The sequence below is a fragment of the Dama dama genome, chromosome 19, assembly GCF_033118175.1.
Source record: "Dama dama isolate Ldn47 chromosome 19, ASM3311817v1, whole genome shotgun sequence".
NCBI classification, from domain to species: Eukaryota; Metazoa; Chordata; class Mammalia; order Artiodactyla; family Cervidae; genus Dama; species Dama dama.
Genome location: NC_083699.1, coordinates 49,661,950 through 49,681,555, shown reverse-complemented (window position 1 = coordinate 49,681,555; position 19,606 = coordinate 49,661,950). Strand labels below are relative to the sequence as shown.

The window sequence follows — 19,606 nt, the reverse complement described above, 5'->3', positions numbered from 1 at the left end:
ATGGGGTCGCAAAGAGTTGGACATGCCTTAGCAACTAAAACAACAACATGAATCTTCAAAGCAATTACACATAGAGTTTGGGCCATGCCCCTGGTCTCCTAGCTGTAGAATAATCTGGTTAAAAAAAAAAAAAAAAAAAAGACTAAACTATGTGATCTCTAGGGTTCTTTCTAATTCTAAAGAATCTAAAATTAAACACCAGTCCAGCCCTAAGGGATAGTAATGAAAGCTGTGTATTGTTCACAGCTTTTGAACATACAACTTTGATTTAATGCTTATGTGGATAAAGTAACTTTAAGCAAAAATGTGTGAAATATAAAAAACATTCATTAAATTGCATTCTATTAGGAATTTCTGATAGATTGTAAGTTGGAAATGAAGTTGTTAAGTTCATCAATTCAGGACAAAAGAAAAATAAGGTAGGACAATAAATTGAAACTGTAGATAAATGAGTACCAATAATGGCTCCCACCCATATATTGAGTCCTTTCTCTGTGTGAGACATGGTGCTGAGCATTTCACATATTATCACACTGTATTTTTCAAATGAGGAAGAGGAAGCTCAGAGAGGTAAATAAACTGGTCCCAAGTCAGAAAACCAGTAGGTGCTAGAATAAAACTTGAACTAAGAGCTGTGTAACTTAAAATCAGGTTCTTAACCCCAAAACTGCAGTATAGTTGCTAGTGGTAGGGCATACATTTGTCTATGAGCTTCCCAGCAAACAATACAAAAAAAAAAAACAGGATCAGGTATAAGACACTGTATCTGTCAGCCAGATACAAACCCAATCCAAAGATGCACAACTTTCCTAATCCTAAAACTTAAGTTATGCAGATTGAGGCTGGTAGAAGAAGACAGTCTCTCTGTGGAGCTTATTTATGAAGATATGCCATTTTCAAACTCTTTAGCATAATTATTGAATATAATCAAAGTAAAACCCCAGCTCCATGAGATGGATATTGATTCATCAAATCAGTTTGCTATGGTCTGTTTCACAGCTGTCTTGCTATCTGCTTCAGATCTGGAATGATACTTCTTTGACCATAGTCACTTTTCCAGACTTGTATTGATACCTGGTTCCAAGAAAACTTTCCCCTAATTATAGTGAGTTATGAAGCTATTACTGAACTCAATTCTCAATGCTTAAATATTTAATGTTCTCCAAGGAGAAAGGTTGAGGTCTGGTAGCAGCCTATGCTGCACTTGACACACTCAGAAGACAAAGGATGTGACAATGGACTGGGGCAGGCACCTCAGAGTCAGCCTTCCTGTCCTGAGGCCTCAGATGGAAAGGAAATATGAACCGTATGTTGAGTCCTGTTAAAGTTACTACTACCTATTACTATAGAAATAGTCTCATCATGGAAAGTTCTCTGGGCCTCAGCCATTAACCCAATTAAATATTTGTTACAGTGAACACTGATAGAAACAACATAATCAGACCAGCCTTGAAGTCATTGTTAGAGAATTTGACCTGTGTGGTTTTTACCTGCTATACCTCTTTACTACTCAGACCTTGGAACTTTATCACCTTAAACTCAGGAAAACAAAGTTCATGTCTTTCTCTTCAAGACTGCTTTCCCCTGTCTCCTGAGTTCCACTGACCACCATTCTCCCAGCCCCCAAACTTGAGTGACCCTGGCTTCTTGCCATCTTTTCCCATCTAGGCTGTGTCAGCCTCGCCTCCCTCTGGAGCACCTGCCACACCCCTTCCTTGTTCCCACGCTCTGCTCGGGTCCCGCCTCTGTCCTGTCACCATCTCAGGGCTCCTGATCAGCCTGGCCTATCTTTCCCCCAACCTGCTGCAAGGTTTTGGTGCCAGCACCTGCATTTAAAACATGCAAGTTCACTGAATTCAGTCACTTTTCATGATCTTCAGAATTAAATCCAGACTCAGTCACCTGACTTTCTAGATCTTTTACACCATGGCAACTCGAGCCTCCCTTACCTGTCTCATCTCCTTTTCCTCCACAGAGGGCCATGGCCCTGTGCACCAGGGACTCTGACTCCATTCTGTTCCCAAGACCCACTTCCCATTTGTTTCCACCCTGCAGAGCCTGCATGGTGGCTGAGGGCTGGCAGTTTCTGGCCTGAGGGCCAGAGGGCTGGTAGTTTGTGAAGCTCCCTATTACCACCCCGACTCGTCCCTGTGTCCAGCCACATGCATATGTACACGTACTACAGAGCCTTCTCTCCGTCCTTTTGTACTATTTTGGTTTCACATCTTCATCATTTAGACAACACTAAGAATAGTTCTCGGTAGCTTATACATTCATTAAAAACAGGGCAGTATCTTCCTCATGATACTGGAGATACAGAGTATCCCCACTCTGTCTCTCACAAAGCCTTCACCTCATGAGCCTCTGAGTCCTCATGGGATTTCCAAAGCTGAGAGTAACAGCCTGCTCTTTCCCTGTAGCCCTGCAGTCGCCCATTGAGTATCAGCGGAAAGAAAGGAGCACAGCCGTGATGAGGTCCCAGCCTGCTAGGGTTCCCCAAGCCAGCCCAAGGCCCTACTCCTCCATCCCCGTGGGCTCTGAGAAGCCCCCAAAGGGCTCCAGCCATAACCCGCCTCTGCCACCCCTGAAGATATCTACCTCCAATGGCAGTCCAGGGTTTGACTACCACCAGGCTGGGGACAAGTTTGAGGCCAGCAAGGTAAGTGATGGCCCATCACCTCTACCTCACCCTCTTTGAGGGCACAACCTCTGTTCTTACTTTATAAAGTAGCATCTTTATATGGTGATTGTTTTAGCACGAAGAATCCAGTAAATACCTTCTAGTCTCAATTATTTCTCTTCCTTCTCTGAAAAACTGAGTGAGTTAGGCCAGTTTCCCCCAAGTTCAGACACTCTGTGTTGAAGGGCTATTGTTGCCATCTGCAGAAACGCTGTAGGTAATATTGTAGTAGCAATTATGATTTGTAGCAAATAGAGGAGTTGTGAGGTGGACCACCTAAAAGTCACAACTCTAGGGTTTGACATCTTAAAGAGATTGCCCTTTCTAAAGATGAGCTGCTGAAGCGAGCCCACAGCTCTTCACCACTCATGCTGCTGATGCAGCAAGGGGGTGCTGCCCATTGATGTGTGACTGTGGAAGCTAGCCTTGGATTAGACATTTATCACAGATAATCCACAATTAAAACATTGTCATGAGGATAGTCATCAATGTACACAGCTGTTTTGATCCCACAAGGTAGTAGAAATGACAACGAATGGGAAAAGTGCTAGATCAGAAGTTAGGCTATCTGGTTTCCATTTCAAATTCTGCAGCTCAGAACATTGTGTCTTGCATTAGAACCTCAGTGGGTTACTTAATCTCATCAGACCTCCATTTCCTCTAGAACTCAATGGGTCTATGAATAGGAATGTCTACATTTTTTACCTATATGTTTTTGCTTTATAGTTTTATTTTTCTTACCCAAATTATTAGATGATACTGATTTTTTTTTTTTCCAACCACACTGAACAGCTTGTGGGATCTTAGTTCCCCAACCAGGGATTGAACCCACACCCTCAGCAGTGAAAGCACCAAGGAATTCCCTTTTTTTTTTTAAACTATTGATGTCCAAGTTCAATTCTGTGTTAGAGTAATTATACTGACCTGTTTTATCACCTGCAAGTGATTTTTTTGTCTTAAAAATCCCTTGCCCTTGTGAATAAGTTGAAGTCACACTAATTTACTGAAGAATTTCTGGCTCACCATGCTGTGAGGCAGCCAGGTATCCAAAGGAGTTGCAGGTCTGTCTTGAAGTAGCTTCCCTGGTGCAGTTACGTGAAAAAGTCATGGAGGCAGGCTCCTTCATATTAATGAGTACTGGCAGGAGGGGTGGAGCTGGGGATCTGGATGCATTCTGTTCCCACAGCGGTTGGGTCAGGATAAGTCATGACCTGGCCTTTGAATTGGGCAAATGTCTCACTGTTACTTCTGTCTCAAAGAGGGACAGAATGTACAGTAAGATCAATGCTTTTTCAAAAGGAAGAAAAAAATGTATCAAAGATCCTGTGTTCTTTTCATTGGGAGGTTGTGACCACTGACCTGACCTTTGCCCAGGTGCTTACATATGCCCATACCTTTGCCACACTCTTCCTCCCATGAGCTGGAGGATGATGGCAGGAAGGTGCATGCTAAGGAGGGATTTCCACATGGAAGGTGTTTTTATACCTTTCCCTACGGCTGAGCACTATCTCCACCTTTACACCCTCAATTATAATATTAATGAAACATTGCCATAAAATACATTCTCAGATCCCATTTATGAATATAATTTCATTTCTCAGGATAATTTCTGCCTGCTATTTACCTTGCTAGTAGGAAGGTTGGCTTTTAACCACACAAGGGTGCAGAGCAAGCATGTGTGAACCAGCCTTCCTGTATCTGTGTCCCTTTCACCTCTGTCTCCTCGCAGAGTGACCTGGGAGGATGCAATGGGGCCTCATCCATGGCCGTGATCAAAGATTACTATGCACTGAAGGAGAATGAAATCTGTGTGAGCCAAGGTGAGGTTGTCCAGGTCCTCACCGTCAACCAGCAGAACATGTGCCTGGTGTACCAGCCCGCCAGCGACCACTCCCCCGCTGCTGAGGGCTGGGTCCCTGGCAGCATCCTGGCGCCCCTCACCAAAGCCATGGCAGCCACAGAAAATAGTGACGGGAGCATCAAGTAAGTGCCTCGTTGGCTTCCCCGGGAGGGGAGTATGTGGATCTAAAAAAATTTCAAAACAAAGAACACAAAAATGCAAACACATGGTAGGGAGTTACTGCTGCTTATTCTCGACAGCGCCACCAGAACCAAGGTCTGAGTGCTGGAACCACATGCAGCAGGGGGCATCCGGGCTGGATTGTTCAGTTTTTTCTTTGGTGGTGGTGGTAACAGTGGTGGTTTTCTTTCCTTTTCATTTATAATTTTCTGTTTTTTTTTTTTTTCTTCTCTCCCCACCACCCCTTGTTAAGAAAAGAACCCTACTGAAACCCTAGGTGACAAAAGGCATGCCTCCTGTTGCTCCATTTGACCCACCACAGGATTCACTGGACTGGACTTCTATTTATATTGTATTAAGTTTCTGATATATATATATATATACACACACACACACACATATATATATATATTATTTTTTGATTGACTCCAAAAAATTACCTTAGCACAAATGCCAGACCTGCATAGGTCAGAGGCCTGCTGCTTCTCCCAGGAGAGAGGGAACTTTTTGCTTGTCTATGGAAATTCCTGTGTACAGATTGTAACTTTTTTTTTCTAATTTTCCCCCTCCCCTGTCACTTTAATATATGTTCATGGTCATTTGTAAGATATTTCTTTTCCTCATTTTGGTTGTGAAGGCCCTTCCAAACACATTCCTGTATAGAGTATTTTGCACTATTTAAAGAAACCCATATGGATGAAGTCAGGCTGTGCAATATAATGGAGAGTCACAATGTTCATCATTGTACCTGTAATGTAACTAATAATTTTAAATGTATTATTTTAAATATGTAAAATAAATTTTTACCATGAGCATGTCTTAATGAGGTTAAAGACTAGTGGACCCTTTTTCCTCATTGCATTGTTCTGGAACTTTTAAGTGTACAAATGATTATTCTTCTTCTTCCTCTTCTTTTTTTTTTTTTTCCTTTAAGAGTTGGTTGAATGCATTGGCTGTTTTTTTCTAAACAAAAAGTGCCTTTGCCACCAAAGCTCCAACCCTAGCCTTCCCTTCTAAACAGCCCCCGTGGGTTCTCTCTAACCTCTGAGATGAGGGATGATGCAGATCAAATGCTGTCCAACTGGGTGACCTGGAGGTGCTGATGTAAATCAATGGCTAGTGTAGAAGGTGATGGGGTGGCTTGCAGCCCCCACTGCTCTCCACACTGAGTGGTCACCGGTGACCAGGGAAAAGGAGCTCACATAAGATACTTGAACAGCAACACCAGCAGAGCTGCACCTCCTTGGTGCTTTCTCTGGCCCAGGGAACAGTTTACTGACCTCACCCTGGCCTTTCCAGGTAACCATAGGCCCAGCTGGAAATCAGCGGTGGTGCCTAAAGGGCAATAGACCCCATTCATCTTATCCTTTAGATATTTGGTTTCAGAAGCCTTGGAAATAAAGGCCCTCAAAGCCTTCAGGTTCTTATTAATCAATGACTTACAGTGCTAGCTAACTCATAATGAGTTGTGATCTAATTATCTGGGCACTCAGCACTTCTCGCTTTTCACCTTCACATCTTTTGTTCACATTTCACACCTTCCAAAGGAAGACTGGTAGGAAGGGTGTCAAACTAGGCAAAAGAGAGCAGATTCAAATACCAATTGCTCATTTGATTCCTTATCAGCAGTTCTTGCACAAGGGTTAGTGGGAGTGGAACAGAAGCAATGGACTGAAAGTGGTCACTATTTATCAGTGAAGGACACTCATTGCACCCTCCCAAGGGCTGTGACCACAAGTGTCAGAGTTGGTTGTGATGCCTACGGGATACATATCACTGAAATGTCTCTGTTTCCACATCAGTCCCTGGGCTTATGGCCAAGAGATGGAAGATCCCCAAATGATGACGCCTTCTTCTGGGAAAAAGAATAGTGAAATTAAGTGTGTTCTGCCTCTTGTACTATTTCGTGTCTGTTTCTCAACATTACTTGTAGGTTGTGATAAACATAGGAATGCACCCCTATGCTCAGGCACACACACACTGTGCTGGCTGCCCTAGGAGTCTTTTCAGCAGGGACCTCCCTGACTCAAGATGTTCGCAGAATGAGCAGGGACTTTGCTTTGGGGGTAAAGATAGGGGATCAAAGTCTGCAGTTAAGATGATATTACCTGAAGTTAGTTTCTGTGACCAGTTCTCACTCAGAAACAATTGTTGGAGTGAACAGCTGTTATGCAAGGGATCCCAGGGAGCCTGCCAATTTAGGAGATACAAGAGAAGGTCTGACCAGGAGATTCCTTCTTGCCTTTTGTAGGAGCTGCTTTCCAAAAAAAAAAAAATTGAGGACATGACTATTATCACTCTTTCCTACTCAGAACATAGATTGCTAAACCTCCATGTTTGTGATAAATATTTTGAGCACATCTTCCCCGAAACATCCTAAAATCCCTGACATTTGTGGAGTTTTCTGGAGGAGATGCTATGTATTTTGGAGCATCTGCCTTCCTCCTAAATCTCATAGGTCTCTCTCTCTCACCCCTGTCTCCCTTAATGAAGGCTCTCTGTTAATTGAGCCTTGTCTGTATAGGCCGTTGATAAGGAGACACTGGAGAGGAGCCAGCCTCACTTACTCCAGACATGATAGAACATCATCCAAACTCTGTGACCACATCTGAAACTGACGGTCCCTGCCCAGGTCCCTGATGCTGTTTGTGGCTTGACTTTTGATGTCTTTGTCTTTGAGTTGTGACATATGTGGAACTCAAGAGCTCTACACTAGCCTCTCTTTACAGGTCTACGAAGAAATAGCTCCAAACCCCCTAGTGAGAAGAAGGAAGTTAGGATAATGTGAAAGGGCATTGCTACTCTCACCTCCCTGAGAGCATATGTTGAGTCTTCTCCCAACAGGAAAATTCTAGAACCTCTCAGTGGTTGACAGATCTCTGTATTCACAGACATGGGATAATGTGGAGAATATCAACCCTTCATCCTAAATCCTCCAGATAAATGAGTGGTGCTCACCAGTCTGTTAAGTCAATGACCTAGAACTTCCTATCGGTACTACACAGTGTTTGGGACTGGCCACAGCCCAAATACAAACAATGAGATGGAAACCTCATTATCATCCTTTTGGGTCTTTGTGTCTGATCCTGGAAAAGTACCTTACACATTATTGAATATACCTCTTATATTTCCTATTTTACTCCCCACCCCTAGTCTTCTCCCATCCACCATACCCTTTAGGAAGGGAATTCCTGAGTCCTCTAAGCTCTCATCAATATGATATAAAAGCTTCCCTCAGTAGAGTTTAGTAACTCCATTCTCATTCTTCCCTCCAATGCTGCAACCAACCTCGCATATCTATTGGGAGGGATCAAAGTTCATCCTCACTCACTTCCTGTTGGAGGTGAGATCCACTGCCAGCCTCCACCACAGGAGCTGGTGTGCAGGTTTGGCGCCTCTGCAGCCAGGACTTCACTAGAGTGCCTCACTTGCTGGCTCACCAGAGGGTGGCAGTCCCACCCACCGCCTCGCTCACTCTGCCTTGACCTGCCATTTTGATTGGTGCATTTTTTGGTACAACAGGAAGTCATGTTCATGGCATACTCTACGCATGAGAAAGCGGGCAGAAGTGGAGAACACGGGTAAAAATGAAGCCACAGGGCCTCGTAAACCCAAGGATATTCTGGGCAACAAAGTCTCTGTTAAAGTGAGTAAGGTATTCTGGAACTGTGTCCGAGCTCTCATCTACCCCCACCCTGCAGCATTCTCACAAGGAGACTTGGGTGGATGGGGACCAGAGGGGAAGTAGTTTAGTAGGATTTTGCATGCGAGATCAATTTATTTTTTATTTTTTGTTTCTCCTGGCAACTTCGATTCAAGTAAGTAAGTATCTCTTTTTTTTTCTTTTATACCTTCCTTCTTATACTATGCAGATGTTTTATAGCAAAATTATCTGCAGTATTATTTATCCTCTTAGAAATGCAAGATGCTTGATTCATAGTAAAGTTCTCAAAGTCACCCATTCAGTGTCTTGGGTTTAAAAATACATGCAGGGTAAAGAGATTAGAGCTGTTTTCCAAACCTCCAACCCTTTGAAGTCTGAGGTTTGGAATGTAAGGGCTACTGTGTCCTTGGTAAAGTTTCATTTCTTTTCCCCAGAATTCAGACATCACCTTCAGGCCTATGCCTGGGCAGAGAGGGGAGGCATGTTGATGAAGCCCAAGCTATTGCTCTGTAATAACCCAACTATGATAATGAACTCACTGATTCTAAGCTTCGGCAGGTCCTTGTTGTGCCCCATCTTGAAATGATGTGATCTGTTTTCTTTGTGTTGGGCCCTCAGAAAAGATCTGCCTCTGGACAATGGAAATTAGATTGCTGATGTGTAATATTGTTATAATGTGTATTATCTACCTGAGTCTTCCTGAGGAAAATAGGAACAGTCAAAACCCATTCGAATGTCCTTCTTGGGGAAAAGAAATTGTACTGTCTCCCTCACCCTCACCTGGGAAGTCCAGCCTCACAGAAGACAACAGCTAAAATTTGACAGCACTCATGCTTCATTTGGTTGCTTCCATTGCTATTTCCTGTGAGATGAGCGGCTCTCCCTGAAAAGAGCATGCTGCCACCCCAGGTGACCCGCACCCACCTCAACAGCACCTGGTTTTTCTCTGCCCGGTTTCCCATTGTTCATGCTTCTCTTAAGTTCTCCCCACTCTCTAGCCAAAGCTCCCTGTGTTCTAACTGTGTTCTCTTTCTTCCCCCACCTCATGCTGCCCATCAAGGAGACGAACAGTTCCGAGGAGTCAGAGTGTGATGATCTTGACCCTAATACTAGCATGGAGGTAGAAGCAGCTATTGTCCTCTTTACTACAATGATTGTCTGTTTTGATGTGTTCTGTAACAGTGACCTTGCTGAAGTGACCAGCCAGTCAAGGATACGTGGTGATATTAGGGCATTTCTGGGTGTCCCATCCAGAACTGAATTCAGTTTAATTTTGTTTAATTCAGTTTAATTTTGACTTAAAAAAAAAAAAAAAAAACTCTTCCTAGATGCCTTTTTAAAAACTTCTGGTTCTCTTGAATGCTTGCTTATTATTTTCTTCCTTGGAAGATTTGGCTCTGTATAGAAAATCTCCAGCATCATAATGGGAGACTTGTAAAACATTTTTTCATGGAAAATACCATTACAAATAGTGACTGGTTCCCAATTAAAGAGAAGAACCCATTTTTTTTAGTTCCTCCCTTTTCCCTTTTTCCTTTCCCCTTTATGTTCTTTTTCTTCTGGGGCTAATTCCTCCCTGAAGGCACCAGTAAAATCAGGGATTAGGTGTGGTTTGTGGGATGACCTGGCCCCTGGTCACTGTGTATAGCTGGCCGATAGTAAGTGAGGAGTGATCGTGGCAACTCCAGAACCCGCTCTTCCCCAGGGCTCCTGGGCAGTAGCTGCACCTGCCATGAAGGAAAAGAGCCTTGGGGACAGCCTGCCTTCCATAAGCCTTGCTGAGTCCTCTCTAGAGACAAGGAGGCTGAAACCCAGTTCAGGGACCTTTCTTATACCACAGGGTTATAGGAATGTGGAAGAGAAACCAACATCTTCACCAGCAAGAACATCCAATCAACTTCAACTCCTTCTAGGCCAGGATTATAGAATTAGGACTTTCACATGGCTCACCACTGACAAGCATCATAAATTTACAAACCCTAGAGAATTGGAGCAAACTCGGCTTTCCCACCATTTTGTCTTTCCCAGTAAATTGAAATGTTTTTCTCCAAATTTGTGCCCACATCCCTGATAATGGATAAAAGTTTGAGAGTTCTTCTGTGCACAAAATGTAGAATGTATTTTTAAGAACTTTTCCTTTTTATAGCTCTATGTTTTTCACTTAACTAAATGGACCTTTATTCTAATTTGACCTAATCCCAAAGAAAGCCACCACCATGTTATGACAAACAGCACAAAAGCCAGGGAGTGATAACTTGGTGGTGGAAGATGCTAGCTGAGTTGAACCAAGCCAGAGACTAGTGGTTGAAAGTGAGAGATCTACCTGGAGAAAGTAGTCCCCTGTGGCTGCAGGTGTTGCCACAGAGCTAAATCTGGCAGGTATGGGCCAGTGCGGTGCTCCCTTGTGGGAGGAAGTGGATATGGCCTTCGTAGTCTAAGTGTATCTTAGAGAGTGAGGAAGGTGGGAGAAATTTCTGGCTCTGCTTTCCTTGCATTTCACAAGACAAGCACCAACTCCTGGGGAGCCTACACCTGTCAGCTCGGAGATATGCCTCATGGCACCTATATCTCCAGACCTTAGTGTTGCTGGCATGTCCTGAAAATGTCATCTGCAGATACCTGGAGGGAGGGGGGAGAGCCAGGTATCTGCGTTCTACAAGGCAATTTGGGATGTTTCTCAGCTCTGGTGGACTAGGGGGAGAAGAATGACTTTCCTTCTCTGCTCTTTAGAGGAAGAATTGGGCACAGGGAGGTGTGGGACCAGGTGACCTTCTCATGAGTCAACACTGAGGTTGACTGATGTAATTAATGCTCTGTTCTGCATTTAGATGAGCAAAAGCTTGCAAGTGTGCATGTTTTAGCCCTGCTTTGTGAATTGCACACATTTCTTGGGTTCTTGTTCATCCAAGGCTTCACATGAGCCTGAGCACAGGGAGGTGCTGTGGTTGCATAAGGAAAGATGTTAGGATGTCAATGCTGATATAAAGAAAGCCAAAAATTGTGTTGATGCACATATGAAAAGTTTTCAGATGTAACAGTTGAGGCAGAACTGGAACTCTTGAAGGAGTTGGAAGCTGCAAATATTCTGGTTAATCGAGTTTTCTGTAGTAGAAGTGCCTGTAGCCCTTGAACATTCATATGGATCCTTGTAGGAATCATCGGGCTCTTCTAAACTGTGTTGCTATGTTGAAATTAACTCTGAGCACAGAAGCAGGTGCTGAGAGAAAGCAGGCATCATGATACTGCTAGCATTTTCAGATACATATGACAAATAAGATATACAAAGTTAACCTATTCAATATGAGTTGAGGATTTTCTCAAGGGATAGGTATAGGTAGCACTTTATTGCAATGTCCCTTGCAGAAGAAAATGGCTTGGGGGTGCCTACTGAAAACAGCTATATCTTAAAGACCTGGTTTGAGAAATATGTGGGCTGTCCACCTCATAAAGGACTCTTGCTGTTAAACTGATATCTTTGGGCATCATTTCCAGGCCCAGTCTGGCCCCAGGCTTTTGCACTTGATGACTGTAATAGGTGTGGTCTCATTGGTAGCGTGTCCCTGTGCCCTGCTGAGCTGAGTTAAGCTGTAATTCCTGTGACCACTGCTGAGATCCACTGGGCCTGAGCCCTCCCAGCTGACATCCACTCCACACACCCCGTGCACTGCTCAATGTTAGATCTCTGAATGCTAAGTCCTGCCCTGCTGACTGCCCACCCTTGACCTGATGCCAGCATGTTGATTCCAAGCCTAGTTATGTATAGGCTCTTATCTCCTGCCTCTGCACAAATATAATTTCCAGAGCATTCTTTATTTATTCTCAATTAGTGGGTTGAAGGGTTCCTTCAAGGAGGAGTTTTCTGGGGTCTTTGCTTACACATTAGCTGACTGCTACCCTCAGGGCTGGCATGTGTCCTAACATACAATTTTAGGGAGACATATAGGCACATCCCTGAAAGCTAGTAAGAGGAAAATAAAGCCCCTTGAATCCTAGGAATCTGATTTTCAAAGCTTTCTGAGAACACCCAGTTTTGTAAAAGGAGGCAGTTCTGCTCTGATGTGTACATCGTTTTTCTTCCCCTATGGAGACATGCTCATGAGTGTTCTCAAGTATAACCTCCCCTCCCACTCCCAGGACCACAAGCCACACCACCAGCCCCTGCTGGATTGCCCCTCTGGCTCTATGTGATCCCCTCACAGTTCACAGCCCCCTTCTCTCCTGCTGATCCATGAACACACCTCAGAGGGCACCATTCTAAAAATGACTAGATCTGTCCATAGTTTAGTCTTGTTCTTTACCCTGCACTGATTACACTTTGGGAGTGGCAATGGAGGGGGATATTATAAATGAGAGAAATGTCTGTACATGGAAGAAGAGTCAAATCAGGCTGAAAATCAAACACGAGGCTGTCTTGGGAACAAGTGACTGTTACTTCATTTTTCCCAGTAGAGCTTAGACTGCCAATTGTCTTTTGTTGACAAGGCAGGCAGGTGTGATGGTGGGCTAGGCACCACATACCCACCTGCCAGCTCCTCACCCTGTCCTGCCCAGTGTCTGCACTGATACGCAGGCGGGAGGCAGGGCTGAAGACTTGAGGCTCAGCCTCCGCCCTCAGCTAACACACCCATCTCTGAAAAGTCTGGGTTTTTCTGAGCTGTACTGGATTTCTCCCAGGACCCAGGCTACATGGGTTCTCACATCCCTGCCACCTTTGAAAAGTTGTCTGAAGACTCGATGCTTGGGCTTTGGCACCCGTCCTCCAACCTCAGCATCGCTGCTTGCCTGCAGCAGATACTGGCGTAGGAAGGCCTGACCCAACCTCCCAAACTTGGGCCTCAGTCTTCAGCCTAGCATTTATGTCAAGTCCAGTTAATTAAATGCATGTTAATATTTTTTAATGCCAATACCACTTTTAACAGAGATGGTCAGTCCATCAGAGTAAGAGGTTGTCATGATTCTAAAAAGATGGCATCGCTGCCCTAGCTAGCCATTTGACACAGAGCCATCCTCAGCCATAACACAGGCTACATGTGGTGATAATGCCAACCATGAGACATTTAACTCCAGGGGGTGGGTGTTGGTGTTTGCTGTGTAAGAACTGGGTTGGGATCCTGTGGGAGAGAAAGCACATGGAAAGGTGAAGCTAATTTGAAAAGAAATTTCCAACTAGGGTAAGAATCATAGACTTTCAGAGTTGATGGAATCTTGGAAACCTTTAGTTAATACTGTCCCCTTCATTTGTTTGTTTTTTATTGTGGTGAAATATACATGATATAAAATTTACCATTTTTACCTGTTTTAAGTGGCATTAAGTGCTTTCACAGTGTTGTGCAGCCATCGCCATTATTCATTTTCAGAACTGTTTCATCATCCTAAACTGAAACTGTAGCTGCTGAACAATAACTCCACTTCATCCTCCATCTCTCCAGTCCCTTCCGAGACCCCACCCACACTATCCTGCTCCCCTCTTGGAGCTGCCCACCCCCATCTTCAGGTTGTTTTTAATCTAAAACACAGATTCTGGCAGACAAGAAGACGTGCCTTCCAGTGCCAGTTTTCCTCTGTTAATTTGTTATTCAGTTTTCCAGCTCAATGAAGAATATCTTTTCCACCCATCCCAGCCCTGCAAGGCTGAAGCAGGACTTAAAAAAAATCACACAAAGGCAGTATCACATGGAAAGAACACTGGCATAGGAGCCAGGAAACCTGGACTCCAGTCTAAGGACTGTCAACTGTGAGGCCTCAGGCAGGTCAGCCTTTCTGAGCCTAGGGGGTTTCTCTGTGAGAGGTCACAGAGCTCTGGGAGCACGGGTGTTTATGTAAGAGATGTTGAACCCTTTGAGTCTCATGCTGGTCTAAGGTATAATATCAAAAGACTTTGCTCTCCTGAACTTCTGATTCTGAGAACAATGAGGCCCCAACAGAAGAGAAAATAGAAAAGTTTGTGCTTTGCCCCCGAAACTTGTTCTGCAGGGACTATGGCAGGAATGGCCTGGGTACATTTCCTCCCGAGCCCCAGCTGGAGCGTCCACTTCCGGCTCTGGGAAGGGTTTGAGTGGCCAGAACTGACCTTTCTTTCCTGCCCCAGACCCACAATTCCCTAGGCCTGGCTTTCACATCTTCAAAAAGCTAGCCTGCTGCTCCCACCTTAGTTGCCTCAGTGCCTTGTCCCAGATCCAGAGCTTCAAAATAACCTGGCCAGACAGATTCAAGGAAACTTTTACACCCCTGGACGGGTGACTGACCTCCCTGCATTGCCAGTGTATTTCCACTGGTGCCTGTTTCTGCATTTTATAAAAAGAATTTTTTTTTTTTTCTGAAAAGAACTCTTTGGAGAAAAGAAGGTGAAGCATCACATTCCTCTCATTTTATTTTTACAAAATATTTTCTTTGTAATAGATCTGATGGGTTGGGCCCAGAGACTCACTCCTCTTGCCTAGCTTAGCTCTAACTCTACATGCAGATTGATTTATATTCTGCCACTGGGAGAGGAGCACTTAGCTGGCTGAAGAGGTTTCTCTCTCCCAAGAGAATTCACTACAAGCTCTTCCACAGCATAGTCAAATCTACTATGCTTTCTGTTCCTTCCAACCGTTTGGTGAAGATGGGGTTTTCTTACCCTCCTAGAAGAAACAGGTTCAGAAAGATCACAGTCATATAACTGATAGAAATAGCAGGTCTTAATTGTGGTGCTTTGAGAGGACAGACTTGGCATGTGATGGAGAAGTCTGCTCCCCAAGTGAGGCTCAGTTCCTTTCTTAAGGAAGGTCAGTTTCAGGCCATCCCCTGTTGCACATTTGCTTGCTGGAGGAGAATTTCTTCCTCAACAACTTTTTAAATCCCTTGACAGTTGGGGTAATTATTTGGCCTCACCACACCCATTCCCAGTGACTCAGGAGTCCAGCCATAAATGCCAGGAAAGAGGTCCAGTTTCAAGAGCCGGAAACGTCCAAATTATTTTTTCAGGTCAGAATAGTCACCCAGCACACCCTCACCCTCATCTGGAAGCCTAGCCTATCTCATTTGTGTCATACACTGATGAGATTATGAGGTGCTATTGACCCAGGAGAAGTCGCTCTAAGAGCCAGCTATTAGAGGAGCAGAGGCCACCACCTCCCTTGCCTACACCCCTTGCTGTCAAGGTCCACCTACAGGCCCGCTCAACATGATTTCCTAGTCAATTCAGTTTAACACAAGTTGGTTGATACAAGGCATTGCAGTGAGTACTATAGAGGGCCAACAAATTATGTTAATTAGGCCCCTCCCTGTGCTGTCTCGTGGAGGGAGGTGGCTTCGATTAAATGCCTTTGTTATATAGGAACTCTGAAATCTGCTCTTATGGGGTCATAGAGCCATTCAGGTACTCATTCAGTGAATATTTAACAGCCACTCAGGGCTGTTTATCAGTAGCTCCTGTTTATCAGCCTTTCCTATGTATCTGACTCCATACTGAGTCCTTTCCTCCCAACAGCACCATGACATAGGTACTGTTATCATTGTTTTTGCTTTACAGGTGAGAGAGCAGAGAGGTTAAGTAACTGTCCCAAGGTTGTGTGTTCACAACCTGTCTCCCAGTATGCCTGTGAGCATGGTCATTGGCTTCACACAATGTCAGGGGCTGGACTGGAGGGACTGATAGAATGTAAAGAGTCTTGGAGAAGTGTGAAGGGTGAGGAAGGAGCTTAAGAGTGCCTAGCACATATTGAAAAGAGACTGCTATCTGAGTACCTGGGGTTTAGGTATGTGGGAAGAGTGGTAGGAAATAAAGCCTGGCAGGTGAGTTTTAACCAGGCTCTGAAGGCCTTGGGGGATTTGCTAGGAAGCCTGGACTTGATCCAGTGGACAGTGAGGAGCAGTCAAAGGTTGTTGGGCAGAGTCCGGATGATTCATTCTGGACTTTAGGAAGTAACTGGCACCTAACTGAACACAGTGGGGACGGGCAGGCCGATTGGAGGGCTGTTGTAGTAGACCTAAAGTGGGAGGTGGCAGATACCCAACCCTAAGGGGCAGGACAGGGAGAGAAAGGAACGCTAGTGAAAGGCAGGGAATGACTGGTATGGGAAACAGGGACGACAGCAGCTGTGTGTTCAGCTCAGGGACCTCAGGGAAGAGGCACTGGGCATGGGAATCCACAAGTCAGTCTTCCTCTGGCCCTTGTCCTCAGAGCACATCATAACCTATTGTGGGTCCACAGACTCTGGGAGGTTGTTTCCCCAGTAAAAGAGGTTTGGGGGATCGGGATATGATCAAGATTAAATCATTAAGGGATGAGACCTCAGGACACTCATGCATAAAGATTTTGAATATTCAAAGTCAAGATTGTAGATTCTACGTTGGAAATGTGAGTTACAGAAGGGAAATGATAACACCACCACTGCAACCCAAGCCCCATCCTTATGAACACCAGAGACCGGTATGTGCACGCAATAAACCACCTTTTAGTTCCTTTCTCCTCTATTATTTTGTGAGACGGGATAGATCTTTTTTCATTATTCTGTGTAAGTCATATTTTTATTCCTTTTATTTTTGAGAACACAATTTTCTTAAAGCAAAACTTGAAGAATAGGAGAGGGATTTGGACTAGAAGGGGCCTCCCTCATGGTTCAGTTGGTAAAGAACCCTCCTGCAATGCAGGAGACCCTGGTTCAATTCCTGGATTGGGGAAGATCTCCTGGAGAAGGGGTAGGCTACCCACTCCAGTATTCTTGGGCTTCCCTTGTGGCTCAACTGGTGAAGAATCCTCCTGCAATGTAGGAGACCTGGGTTCGATCCCTGGGTTGGGAAAATCCCCTGGAGAAAGGAAAGGCTACCCACTCCATTATTCTGGCCTGGAGAATTCCATGAACTGTATGGTCCATGGGGTCGCAAAAAGTCAGACAAGACGTGAGGTATGATTTCTGGTTTGACTTTCACTTTGGACTAGAAATCCCCATGAAACAATGTGCTTCACACATAGACACTCATAACTCTACCCAATAGTTGGTGCTTTTATGTTCTTCTCAGGAACACATGGAACTTTTTGTGAAAATCAACCATGTACTACCCATAGAACAAATTCCAGTGAAAATCAAGGAATCAGTCTTGTAGAAACCAGGAACAAGAAGATAATTTTTTAAAATTTCATATATTTGTAAATTTTAAAACATTTCTATTAAAATTGGGTCAAAGGAAAAAAATCACGGTTGAAGAAAAAGTACTTAGAACCAAATGATAATGAAAATATTTGGCAGGTAAGGATAGCTCAAAGAGAATTCTGTTGTCTGGGATTGTGTTGCAGTTATGTATTTTTTAAATTTCAGCTTATGTCCTCTTAGAAATGAGAAGAAATAGGAATATTTTCTAAATATTTAGAGAAATGTTTACTAAAAAATAGAATGTCGTGTCTGGTTTTACCAGATTGGAAATATAAAGGGTTAAACCTCCAAACCAGAAATCATACCTCAACTTTTAGACATTGTTTTTCTGTTATCTGTCCATTTTATTGCCAAGTCTCATCATCTAAAAATCCCTTTCTTTCCTTGTTGGAACACAGACTCACTTGACACAAGCACTAAGAGAAAGAGGAGGCAGAGAATGGAATTTTATTTCACTCAAGGTAGCTCTGAGTTGAGTTTAGGACATTTGGTGTGAGTTTTGTTTGACTGTTTTGACTCCCTCGGCATTCTCCGTGTATAGTTTTGAACTGTGTTTTGTGAGAGGTAATGAGGGATTTAGAAGAAAGGTATTTTTCTTCTGGAGTCAGTTGACACCTGGTCTTCTAGACAGATGGGATTTCACCCTCACTCTCAGGTCTTGGAGTCAGAATATTGGACACTGACTGGCAAGAAAAATAAACTCCAGATTTGCTCAAAGCTCAGCTTATTATTCATTGCTGGTTGATTTCACCTGTAATTCTTTCCTGTTACCTCACTGCCCTTCCATTTTAAAGTAAAATCAAGAAAACAATTGGAATTCTCTCCAGAAGGAAGAAACTGAGTTGCTGATGAACCGAATTGTGGTGGTTCTAGGAGGACCCACTACCACCTGCTGCCCTCTGCTGTTCATACATAACCGGATTCCTAACCAGCCCTTTCCCACAGGGTCTATACCAGCCTCATCCTCCTGAAGTTGGGTCTCTCAGAGAGAGAACGTGCATTTCATATAAACAACGTCATCTTCCCTCCACCTCCGCTTCCATTTTGGAATCCAGATCTCTCCCCCTGCCCCACCACCACTTTACATGGGCTCCCAGACTGTTTCTGAGGAAGGAAAACTTTAGGTTTCAAGAAATGTGTTCACCTTATAATTAACCCTTCAAGTCCCAGTCTGATACCTCAGGTCGTTTCCCACACCACCGGTGATCATTAGACAAGGTAGTGTCTAATGGAAAGGAAACAAGTTCTAGTCTAAACTCACTGAGTGACCTCAGTTAATTTAACAAATTCTACTTGTTCTGCTATGTCAAGCAACATGACAAAGAGTACATAAAACACATGAACAGGTTATGGCTTCAAAAGGGTTCACAAGTCTGGTGGGGCTCTTAACAGGCAGGGGAGATGTGATGACAGATGGCAGCACATGATCAGAGCCAAAGAGAACAACCTCTGGAAGAGCAGAGAAGAGGGGAAGATCACTATCGGCTAAATCTCAGATCATGACTGACTGATGAGATTTCAGAATAAGCCATGTTCCGGATAAATGGAAATAGAAAAACACTACAAGTTCACGGCAGGGCATTTTTCTCAACTCTCCTCCCAAAAATTAGGACCCTATCATTTCAGTTTTTCATTGATTTGACAAATAGCAATGGAACACTTGTGTGCCAGGTATTGTGCTAGGCTCTGAGGCAATGACTGTGAATGAAACATGGCCCTTGCCCACATGGGCCTTGTGGTCCATAGGGAACCACAGATAAATATGAATTTACAGGATGAAAGGTTGTCATGACCCTCCTCCAGTCAATACTCTGATTTGCTTCAAAACAGAAGAAAACAAGGAAGGACTCCCCTATGGGCATAATCTAGAGTCACGGAAAAACACTAGGATGGATTTTTTTTCAGGCTCTTTGTTCTTGCTGGACAAGTTTGTAGAGGAGAACTGGGTAGAGATGGGACATGGAGCACAGGTCAGCAGGCAGTCCTTTGACTTTGATGACAAAGTCTCCCAATGCTTTTCCCAAGACCTTGCCTCTGCACTGAACGCTGAGGTGGAAAAAGCTCTGGGAGCCATTTCCCCATCACTGTCTCTGTGCTGTTATACTTAC

General features: G+C 44.0%; 1 protein-coding gene across 3 annotated transcripts in view; it reads left to right on the top strand.

Moving 5' to 3' along the window:
- The window catches only part of LOC133073478 (kalirin-like), a 122,095-nt gene that overhangs the window by 69,737 nt on the left and 32,752 nt on the right, over positions 1 to 19,606 (top strand). For 2 of the 3 annotated variants that reach the window (XM_061166984.1, XM_061166986.1), the window contains 2 exons: positions 2,421 to 2,659; positions 4,410 to 4,667. In XM_061166984.1, the coding sequence (XP_061022967.1) occupies positions 2,421 to 2,659; positions 4,410 to 4,667 (497 nt within the window). Of the gene's footprint in view, positions 1 to 2,420; positions 2,660 to 4,409; positions 4,668 to 8,222; positions 8,347 to 9,424; positions 9,485 to 19,606 lie in introns of those variants that run through there. The other variant, XM_061166985.1, reaches the window with a different exon arrangement.